This window comes from Ursus americanus, chromosome 28, assembly GCF_024610735.1.
Source record: "Ursus americanus isolate L20-20 chromosome 28, mUrsAme1.1.p, whole genome shotgun sequence".
Lineage (NCBI taxonomy): Eukaryota > Metazoa > Chordata > Mammalia > Carnivora > Ursidae > Ursus > Ursus americanus.
The window spans coordinates 30,483,542-30,494,813 of record NC_142154.1 but is presented as its reverse complement, the minus strand read 5'-3'; the positions used below and the strand labels follow the sequence as shown (position 1 = coordinate 30,494,813).

Below are 11,272 nucleotides of genomic sequence, written 5' to 3'. Positions count from 1 at the left end.
AAACAATTTAGTCAGGTTAGATGCTTTTACTGTTTCCCACACTCCTTATCTTTCCTTACCGTAACGCTCTTCACACTTCTTTGTTATAACTCTTTATCTTTCCTGCTAGACTGGGAACCTTGTCTCTCCGGCTCACCACTGCATTCCTTGAACACAGGGCAGAACATGAGACAGTGTTTTATAAATATTAAATGAATGAACAAATAATTTTATCTCAGCACCCAGTACAATATCTGGCAAACAATAGGTCTTCAATAATATTTGTTGAATTGATAGGTGGTTGTGGAACTACAGATATATGATTAATTAAGCAACGTGTAACGAGCAAAATTAATATTGTGTAGGCTTTGTCCTTAAGGAGCACATATCCTTCTTAATTAGGCTTAATTCAGAGATGGCTCCTTAGAACAGGTGGCTTTGGGAGGAGAAAGGGAGAAATAAAAATTCTTACCTAGTGAAATGTAAAGGGTGAATGTAAAAATGTCAACACCTGTGTAGGGAAACTCTTGTGTCTATGACATGTGTAACTCCTAGTTAAAATTTTCTGTGTCTAGGAAGTTTTCTATACTCGGATCTACTAGTCAGGGGCTAGCTTTCTTCTTCGCTACCTTGGATACTGGTATTCAGCCAGGGAATCAACTACAGAATCTAATTAGTGCCAGCAATTAAACACTGAAATATATTGCCTCTCTAAAGTTGAAAAATAATCCTTTTACTACAGAGAATAAGATTCTTACCAAGTTTTATATTCATTGGCTTTATTAATTTTTCATTTAATTTTTATATCAAAGTACATTTAGAATAAATTTCACAAGAATATTTGGTCTAGTTATTTTTGGCCTGCACTTTGATAACTTACACCAACATACAATGGCCAGTCTGTTTTCTTTGCTCTAAAACTTTCTTTGTGCTCTATTCCTTGAACATGGGCCTCATGTTCTAACTTAGATGAAAAAAGTGTTAATTTCACGAATGGCTTAATATCTCTCTGTAGATTAATAGTTTAGACCACATAAAGTATGTTGATTAGCAGTATAAATGTGGATTGAAGTATTAGCTGAAAATCTTGTTGGGAGGATGAAAATGATAAATAAGATGCCTACGAGAATCTCTTAGAGATGCCTTAGTGAAGAGAAGAGAGGTTAATGAATTCAAATGCTGGTTTTTAAAGGGGATATCTACAATGCCGGTTACATTGCAACAAGGTGAGGAATCTGAATTCAAGCACGTGCCCAGGTTACTTTTCTTGAACTGATATAGAATCTATAACTTTTTATTTGGGGCTCCATCTATTAGTGGTTTGTTAGAGTGGGTTTAATTAAAATTGTGATTTAATTACAAGTCAGAAATACACCATCTAGTTACCCTGTTTTACAGAAAGTGCTTTAAACTTTTTGATTTAACCCCGATGTACACAGTGGGCTGAGACAATTGTGGCACAGTTCACCAAAGTCATACATGAAAATCAATCTGATTATTAGCCACAACTCGTATTTCTTCAACGTGGAGATAAATTTAAGCTTCATTTTAGAAGTCACCTTATACATTTCATAGTTTTACTAATGAAAAATTTTCAGCCTCAGAAAAGATATCTGAAAATTAACATTTGCGAGGCAATTTATAGTTTCCAAAGGGTTTTTCTCATTAATTATCTCAGAAAACTGAATAATCACGTTATTCATGATGTGATTATTAAAGGTTAATTAAGCAAATACTTGTGAAGTAATTGGGAGGTAATCTATTTCTAATTTAACAGGTCAATCAGGGGTATTTAGAAAATATTTTTGCTGGTTAACAACTCTAACCAAAACAGAAAGATATTTAAATTGTTTCCCTGGTCGAAAACAATAAGCATGTTTGTTCTTTTAGGAGTCAATTGTTTCAAAGAACTGGGATGAGGGTTCCTAATTCCACCGTTTTGATGATCTAAGAGGTTTTATGAGGAGTCTGAACTCTTCCCTCCTAATGTTAACGCAAGCCTTATATTGCTTATTTTGGCACTTCAGAATAAAAGAAAATAGCTGAAGAAAATAATTACGAGAAGGCACGCCGGGATGTGGAAATCAGAGAAATAGCCATCTTCTCGTGGGAGGCAACACATTTTGGTTATTGACTACACAGAGCAGTGAACAAAAATCCAACTCATATTAACAAGACTTGACTCTTCAAGCGCATAACCACACAAAGAGATTTTCTTAAATTTTCCATGGGTGCAGTTTATAAAATTAGCAGTATTCCCAACAGCAGTGTAACTACAAACTGCTTTCCCCTAACTCTGGGAAGCCTGGGTGCTGCCTCACGATGACCAAGTGTTCAAAATCACATTCCTCTCGCTCCCGGTTTACCGGCGGAAGACGTGATCTCGAGATTCGAGAGAGCGAAGTGCCCCGCAGAGGTATAGGTAAAAGGTTTGCTACAGGCAGAGCATTAGCCCCGGGGAGCCCTGGGGCTCAGCCTCGGCCCCCGCTCGGGCTGGAGGGGTGGACACCGGGCACCTTTGTCTGCGCCCTGCTTCCCTGGACCGGAGCCGAGCGAAGCGGGTGGGGGCGCGGGCCCCGGCCCTGTCCGGGGAAGCGCGCGGCGAGGGCGGCCCGGCCTGGAAGCTGGAGGTCAGCGGCGGCGCGGTGGGCCCCCTCCCACGGGAGCCGCGCCAGGTCCCAGCAAGAGCCGGGCGGGATCGCTATTGTTTTTGGCGAGCACATAAATCCCCGCGCCGACCCTCTGCGCACCCAGGTTTCCTCCCGGAGGCCATTCGGTTTCCTCTGAGGCCCTATATAGAGGCCCTGGGCCCAGGCTGAGAAGAGGTGCGCTCCCGCTCCGGCCTCCCGGACAAGCCTGAGCTCGGAGCGCCTCTCGCCCCCAGGTCTCCGCAGCCCGAGGCGTCAGAGGAGGTGAGAAGGGGGGGGATTTCTTCCTGGGGCGAGGAGCAGGCGGCGGGGGCGCGCGGGGACGAGGGGCTGCGGCGAGCGGGCGGCCGTGGGGAGGAGGAGGAGGAGGAGGAGGAGGAGGAGGATCCGCTTCTCCGGGGTTTCCCTGACGCCAGCGGCAGCGCCCGGCGCGCGCACCCCGCGCCCGCCCGCGGCTCCGGGGAGAAGGGGGAGGGGAGAGGCCCGCCGCCGCGGCCGGCGAGGCGGCAGCCGGGATTGGAGCGGAGGCGGGCCGCGCACGGAGCCAAGGGGGTGCGGGCGAGGGAGGCGCGCGCTTGCGCGTGCGCGGGTGTGCGCGCCCCGGGCCCCCGCCCCCCACCCCCGCCGCCCGCGGTCTCCGCCCCCCTCACACTAGTGTGTGGAGCCGGAGTCGGCGGCGGGTGGCGGCGCCTGGAACCTGGAGACCGACCCCCCTCAACCCCGGCCCGGAATGTACTGACTCCCCCCTCTCTGCTCTCCTCCCCTCTCCGCCCCCCTGCAGGAGGGAGGCGCCCCCGAGTCTCCCCTCCCGCGAGAGGGGCCGCGCGGGCCGGGCCGGGCGGAACAGTGGCGGCGGCGGCCGCGGGAGCCGAGCCTGCAGCGAGGGACCGGCTGAGGCGCGCGGGAGGGAAGGAGGCGAGGGCTCCGCGGCGCTGCCGCTGCCGCCGCCGCTGCCGCCGCTCGCGGGGCAGAGATGGCGGCGGAGCGGGGAGCCCGGCTACTCCTCAGCACCTCCTCCTTCTGGCTCTGCTGCCTGCTGCTGCTCGGGCGCCCGGTGCCCGCCGCGGCCGCCAGGAGCGGTTCCCCGCCGCAGTCCCCAGGTAAGCGGGGGCGCGGGCCCGGGAGGCGCGGGGTGGGGGCGGGGGCGCGGCACCCGCACCCGCACCGGTGGCTGCGGTGTTTTTGTTTAGGATCCTGGAGGAAACGTGCGGGAACTTCTCTGCCTCGGCTCCGGTTGCCAAAGAGAAAGGGGGTCGCGCGGGGTGGAGAGTGAAGTAGGCGGGCGGGGGCGCCGCCGGGGGAGGGGCGGCCGCGGGGGCGCGTCGGGGGCTCCCGGGTCTAGTTCTGCGCTTTGTACCCGGAGGCAGGTTCACCCCTCGCCTCCCTCCCCTCCCCCAGGCTCATCCCACTTGTAAGAGTGGGACATTCTTGTGCTCACACAAGCACCAGTAGAGGCCACTACACACCTCATTAAATAAACAATCGCACGGCCAATTCATTAATTTTCAGGAAAGGAAGGGGGAGGGGGGCTTGAACTCCGCATTCCCTGGCTAGGGATTTCCCAGCTGAGGTCCCAGGGAAGCGCCGGCTGATCTCGAGGGCCACCTCGTGCGGGGATTGTAGCCCCGAGGCTGCGGAAGAGAGAGGGTGGCTGAGGGGCACAATTGCCCCCCTCACAACCGCTGGTGTTGACTTAACGATGAGGGCGCCTTGGAGAACCGCTCCAACTGATTGTATCTGTTAGCGTTTCCGTTATGAAATGCCTCTTCTTTCCTGGGGATTACAACTACATTTACAGCCTGGTAACTGCTCTTAACCTAGGGAATTGTCTAAGCATCGGATTTTAAGTACTTTATGTTTCCAAGTGGCAATATCTACATTTAGCCTGAAAAGCCATTTTCAGGTGTTATTTTTAAATATCATAGATTATTGAAATTATCTACATCCCTGTTTCTTTAAGGGGGCCAGTGAACAAACGCCAAGCCTGCCTGTAGAAGACCATACGCTGTAGTTGAGAAGCGGGATACACTCAGCAGTTGAAGGGCAAATTAGCATGTAATCTGTTTAAATTGTTTGACCAAGGTGGTGTAGTGTAAAACTTAACAAAACTCTCACCTGCTAGTATGAGATCTGAAATTTTTGCGTTTGAAAGCCCTCTGATCAGGCACAGTGGCAGCTTCTAACCGCCAAGCCTTCACTTGTTTCTCGGATTCATACTGAATGATACTTAAAATCACACTGCAAATGTAACTTGACTGATAAACTTTCTTTTGATTTCCTTGCAGAGTGTTATTAGCTCATGGCTTTTGCCAATGTTAAAGAAAAGCTTTAAACCTGAATACCAGTGGACATTATCTAAACATTGATATAAACAACAGTGTTTTAGTATCAAAACTGCACTTGCACATTCAGCCTCTACCTGGGTTAGAATACACATTTGGGGCCTGTAATGTAGATTTACTGATCCAACCTTTCTATTCTTGTGGATGGGCAAGAGAAATGTAACTATTTTGGAAGACAGATTCCTTCTTACTCTTAATTTTATACATGTAGTTCATATTATGTATGTTTTAGGTAATTAGTGGAGTTTGTTTAGAATTTTGTCAGTAATTTTGTAAATAAATAAAATACTAATAATTTTATTAGGTTAATAAAAGTCATGTAAGCAGTCTCTTAGAAGTGGTTGAAACATGTCTTTCAACATTGATTCAATTGATGGGCTTTTTATTTTGTGATTATGCGGTTCAGGCATTGCTTAAATGTGTGTCCTGCCTTCATGGAGCTTCCAGTCTGGTGAGTGGGTAGAAAAGATAGCCGTTAAACTACTAATTATGTAATTGAGTAATGTGGTAAGCACTAGAAAGGAGAAGAATGGGTTTTGAGAAAGTGTATACTGCCAGGACCTCACCTAGTCTGGGTGTCAGGGTGTCTGAGAAGTGAGATCCAAAGGGCGAGGAGGACTGGAGGTGGGGAGGTTCACAGCCAGTTAGTGGTATTAGTAGGGACTAGAGAGCCCAGATCTGATTCTTGGTTCAGAGTGCTTTGCACAAGCCACTCTGTCTCATTTCTCATTTCTGCAATAAGAAGGGGCTGGTCATAAGCTGCAGAGAGATCGAGAGAATTGAGAACTGAGTAAGTGGCAACTGAAATAAGTGGTCAGTAGATCCCATGTCATTTGTCTGTGGTTTTAATTTTTTATTTTTGTAGAGGGGTGAACTCCAACCTTTCTGCAGGGGATTATAGTGAGTAGGTGGTAGGGGGATGGAGGTATTTGGTAGAAAAGGAGAAAATTAGGGTGTGGGACAGCAGGATAAATGGAATGGTTTTCCAATTTAGGGTAGACTTTGAGGACAAAGGAGGGAGATGAACTAGTGATAGAAAATGGTCAGCTGTGGAGGGTTGGAAATGATTAGGCACACTGCCTGGTTTTAGGAAGAAAGGAGGGGAAGATTTCTGAAAAGATGGGTAGGGACCTAGGGAAAGAGATCAGGACAGAGGAGCCTGTCTGTGCAGTGCAAGTCTTCTCTAATCAGAGTGAAGGCTAAGGAATGGTGATGGGGTAGAATTGAAATGCAAGAATGGGGAACTTAGGGAAGCCAGTGTTGAGAGCTCAGTTGAAATCAGTTTGAATTTAAAGTACACCAGTTGAGCTATTTCCACACTTTCTCCAGCAACTTTCTGTACGCCGAGAGCAGAATTAGTGAAGTTTTAATCCAGTATTGGTTGCTTGTGAGTTACACGAAATATGTAGAAATCTTTTAAAAAACTTTTACTAGAGTAATCGAATATTCCATTCCTTGGTCAGAATGCAAAAAAGTGTTTGATGACATGTCACAATGGTGGTAAGGCTAACCTTGTCCTAGATTTCAGAGGTGTACTGTAGCTACATTTCTCTTTTAAGGGAGGAATCCTGTCGTCAGCATCCCACATGGATGGCGCTGTCTGACTGAATTGTTTACTTGATGATGTGATTCGTTACCTCACAAAGTGGTCTATTCCTGTTTTGAATGACTTCTGCCAGTAAACTGCTTTAGGCAGCACATTTAACTTTAATTTTCAACCTTCCCACTCCTCTTGATCCCCCCCCTTTTCTCTTGCCTTATTCAGCATTACTCTGTTATTTCAGCTGTTACTTTTGTGATCAGCTTGTTATTCAAGGTTTTCTTTCACTCCCTTATTAAATGTTGGCGTCAGAGTTGATCTCCTTAGGTCTTGTCTTCGGTTGCTACCTGTAAGCTAATTACTCTCCTGGTCCACTCTTCTTTACGTGCCGTTCAGTAGCTTCACTGAGGAGCGCCTTATGTGTACACAAGACCAAGGGTAAGCTCATTTTTGCTCTGCTTCTCTCCTCCTTCACTCCTCTTTTCTCTAGACAGGAACAAACCAATTCCTGGCCCCGGGCTCTCACATTTTTGAATGATCGCATAGATTTGCCTTCTGGTATTACCTGTCTTGGGCATCTCTGTGCGGCATTCACCCAGGTTGACATCTAGAAGTAAGGCATCCTGGACCCTCCCCTTTCCCTCATTCCTATAGCCAATACTTTTGTTTGATTTTTACCCTCTACATACTTCTTGAATCTGAATCTTTTCATCACCGTCCCCACGTAGACTAACAATAGTGGCTTCGTAATTCATTCTTTTATCTCTGTTGTTACCCTCCAGACATCTGTCTTCTGCTGGAATGAGTTTTCCTACGTCCTTTTCTGAGCATGCCATACTCCTACTTAAAATCCCTTATTAGCGTTCCACAGCTTGAGTGTTAGAGTGTACGCTCCTTGGCATGAAGACTGTGAGGCCTTTTGTGTTCTTTACCCCTGGCCTCTCCCACCCTGAATTTAACGCCTCATCTCTTGGCACCTCTAATGCGTACCTGGTGTTCCACCATCTCAGATACAGCAGAGCTTCATGTCCCCATGCCTTTGACATGCTGTCCTGTCTTCCTTTTTTTTTTTTTTTGTCCTTTTTTCCTGTTAATGCCACTTCCCATGTTGTCTACTTCTGAGATTCCTATTCATCATACAGTGAATTTTTACCTGCTATTCTCCTGCCCGAAGAGAGTTAGAGGCGTTTTTCTCTCTGTTCCATAGCTTTCTGAGTGCTTTTAAATCTTGTGTTATTTATTTTCTTGTCTCCTCAACTTGTCTGAACCTCTTGAGGATTGGGACTTCTCTTATTTACCTTTTGTATACCTGGCATAGCAGAAGCATCTGGAACAGAGTGGATAACCAGTAAATGTTTGTTGAATGAATGTTGAATTGCCTTTGTTTTTACCCTTTAGGGCCATATAGCACAAGTCTAATTTCTTTGTATGATGGCCTTTCATGTGTCTAATGACAGCATTTGTGTGTATGCAAGTATGTCGCTTTCCCCTCCTTCTCTTTCTAACTGAATTATGCTTTATTCCTTCAGCAAGTCTTCACGTTACTTACTTTTCTGATCCTTTGTGAGTTTAGTCATCTTCCTCTGGATATGCTGCAGTTTTAGTGTTTATTAGTTTTGTCATCTTTGGAAAGATCAATGATTTTATTGAGTCTTCTGTAAACAGAGACTGATGTCCTGCTCTGCTTGCCTAACAGAATGAGGTATAAAAGAATTTGTAGATTTCTAGGCAGAATGTTCAAAGGAGGTAAGAAATGTGGCTCTTCTTAGCAGACTGTATGAAAATTAGTATGTGATGTGGGATAATGAAAAAAGACTTAGGATATGAGGCAGAGGATTTGGGATATCACTCATGGCCCATACCTCCTCTCGTATGTGTTGAGGGCTATAGGTAACCTTGCTCACCTAACTGGATTGTCAGAAAAGTGAAATATAAAACTGCTTATAAACTGTAAAGTTCTGTTTCTTTGTGGAATGGTTTTATGAACTGCTAAAAAATAATGTAATTCTCTTAAATTTTTTGAAAGTGTAGATTTTTTTCTGTTGGCTTAATTGAGCATTGTTGGTTTCTTCTTTATGAGTTTTCTGTACACTAACAAAAAAATATTGGGGTAACATTAATCTCATTATATATGGAGGCTCTAGGCCCTATTTAATAGTCTTTTCCCAAATACTTTATTTTATTAGTGACTTCTGTATGGTTGGAAGGTATTTACCATGTCATTGGTAGGTGTTTTGGCTTCTAGGTAAAATTGTATGAACAATGGGAGAACAGAAGAAATGACCATAGATAAGATCATGTTGACCAGATAGCTACCTGAGGTGATGAAAAGTCTAGTGTTTATGATTTTAAAAAATTGACTTTGTCATGGAACACAACCAGTGAAAGATATTAAAATATAACCCAAATTTTGGATTCATTTAGAATGAAAAGAGTTTTTTGATTAAGAAATTTTGGAAATAGAGACAAAAGTCACTTAGACCCACTGGTATAATTTTGGCATATTTCTTTCTAGTCTCTGTTAATATGACACATCAGTGTTACATTGTAGCCATAATGTATGTACAACTTTATATGTAGATGTTCTCTCTTAACATTATGCCAGTTTTTGGTTGCTATATTATATTTAAATAATTTTTTTTAAAACTTATTTAAAAAATATGTAAATGTGTTTGAAATAAAACAACATAGAAGTAAAGTATCACTTCTACCAACAAATACCTTTTTACCCATAAATAACCACTTTTAGTATTTTTTCTTCTGCATTTACATATGTGTGTATAGTTGTATTCTTACACATAAGAAGGAACATACTACCTGTTGCTTTTCAACTTGATTTTTTTTTTAACAGTGCGTTGGAGATCTTTCCAGCATGTATAGATTTTCCTATAACCATTATTGAAAATGTCTGTATAATATTGCAGTGTATGAATATGGCATTAATAGTGACCAATAAAAGTAGTATTTATTGAACACTCACTGAACTCTAGGCACTGTGCCAAGCTCTTTTACATGCATTAATTCTTTCTTTCACCTTGTGAGGGAGATGGTAACATCTCCCCATTCTACAGATGAGGTAACTGGGTCTCAAATATTAAGTGACCAAAGGTCCCACAGCTCCCCCGTGGAGAAGTTGTCATTTGAATCCAGGTCTTTTTCAGCTCCAAAGCTTATGCTCTTTATTATACTGCATACTGCTTCTAATTATTTATTCTCCTGTTATGGATGCTGAAGTTGTTTTTAGTATTTTGCTATAATAAAAAATGCTGTCATGAGCATCTTCCTGTGTATGGTGTTTCCCTTCTATTTTTTGGATCCCCACATTTGGAATTATTGGTGAAAAGATAATTTTTGTGTGTTTATGAGGGTCAGGTTTCCATTTATTATAGTAGAGTAATGATATCATTAAGAATAATACCATTTACTAGTACTTCTACAACTTTTTCAAGGTATGTTCACCTTTAATTGTGAACTTTGAATAGTTCAGTCCGTTATTTTAAAATGCAGGTCCTATAGCTTCTCTGTTTCATCAGTTAACTGCAGGGGTTAATTACCTAATTAATAGGTAATCTCAAAGGTCCCTTCTCGCTCCAAGTTTCTATAACTCTGAAGTCTATAAAATTGAGTCGTGGATATCTAAATGACCTCTATTCAGTTCTTGTGTTTGAACACTCATCATTTCTGTTCTTGGATGCAAGAATTAACCTTTTGTCATTCTCTAGAGCTCCAGTTATGGTACATCTTTTTTTTTCTGACATGAAGTTGAATATGATTAGGGAAATCTTTTAAGTTGCTTGTAAACAGGATTGTGTATGATTTTGTGTAAAAATAGCTTTATGGCTGATTTCAAGAAATAAAGATTTAAGTGTTACGAAATTGTGAGATGCTTTAAGTTGCAGGATTACTTGAAATATTAGATGCTTATTCTTAGGCTTTATAAGCAATGTAAAGCAAATTGCCCACGTTATAGATCTGGCTGAAACGAGCAGGTTGTGATTCCTTCTTTTGATTCCCTCATGTAAAGAAAGGAGAAGGAGAGAGAGAGAGAGGTGGTAGTTATATATGTTTAACTTTATGGAAATCAGTACTTGGATTCTTCTTGAAAGGAGTTAGCAGTTGGACAGTCTGAAAGTCAAATGCGTGTTTTTTTTGCTTTTACTCTTAAAAACCAAGAAAATAACCTTTAAAATTGTTTCATAGCAAGATTTTTTTAATAGCCAGAATTTTTAAATTTAATTTTCCAGTTTATAACCAAAACTAAAAATTTAGGTAATTTTGGCTAGTTGCAAACATTTTATCGATGGTTATTTGTGCACAAAGCTATACACTGTGGAGATAACTAAGATGAATTGGACATGGTTTCTATCCTTAGGAAGCCTTGGTCTAATAGCAGAGATAAGACATCCCCACAGATAGTAGATAACTTGATTTGGAGGGAGAAAGTGTCATTACTGCTGTAGGTGGAAAAACAAATTCTGGAATCACTGTGTTCCTGTTAATCAAGTAATAGTTCTGCTTTCTCTCATAATTTTGGTTTGTAGCTTTTGAGTAGTCCTAACTTAGTTTTACCAAGTCAGTAGACTAGAATTCTCAGAGGAAGCTATTTTTCATTTCTTCTAAGTGAAATAAATGGTTACTGAAATGTTTGAATATATGAGAATTCTAATAGTGGAGCCATCTAGGGGTGCAGCTACTTCCATGTCTTTGGGAAATGTGAAGATTGATTATTTTTTCAGAATTTATTATCGGTCAGTAATAGCGAG

The 11,272-nt window shown here is 43.0% G+C and overlaps 1 protein-coding gene across 7 annotated transcripts in view; it reads left to right on the top strand.

Annotated features, from left to right (window-relative positions):
• The first annotated feature begins 2,551 nt into the window (after positions 1-2,551).
• The window catches only part of NEO1 (neogenin 1), a 237,694-nt gene continuing 228,973 nt past the window's right edge, over positions 2,552-11,272 (top strand). For 3 of the 7 annotated variants that reach the window (XM_045795258.2, XM_045795257.2, XM_045795256.2), the window contains exon 1: positions 3,270-3,727. In XM_045795258.2, the coding sequence (XP_045651214.2) occupies positions 3,601-3,727 (127 nt within the window). In that variant the 5' untranslated portion in view covers positions 3,270-3,600. Of the gene's footprint in view, positions 2,892-3,269; positions 3,728-11,272 lie in introns of those variants that run through there. The other 4 variants (XM_045795255.2, XM_045795254.2, XM_087856799.1 and 1 more) reach the window with 2 other exon arrangements.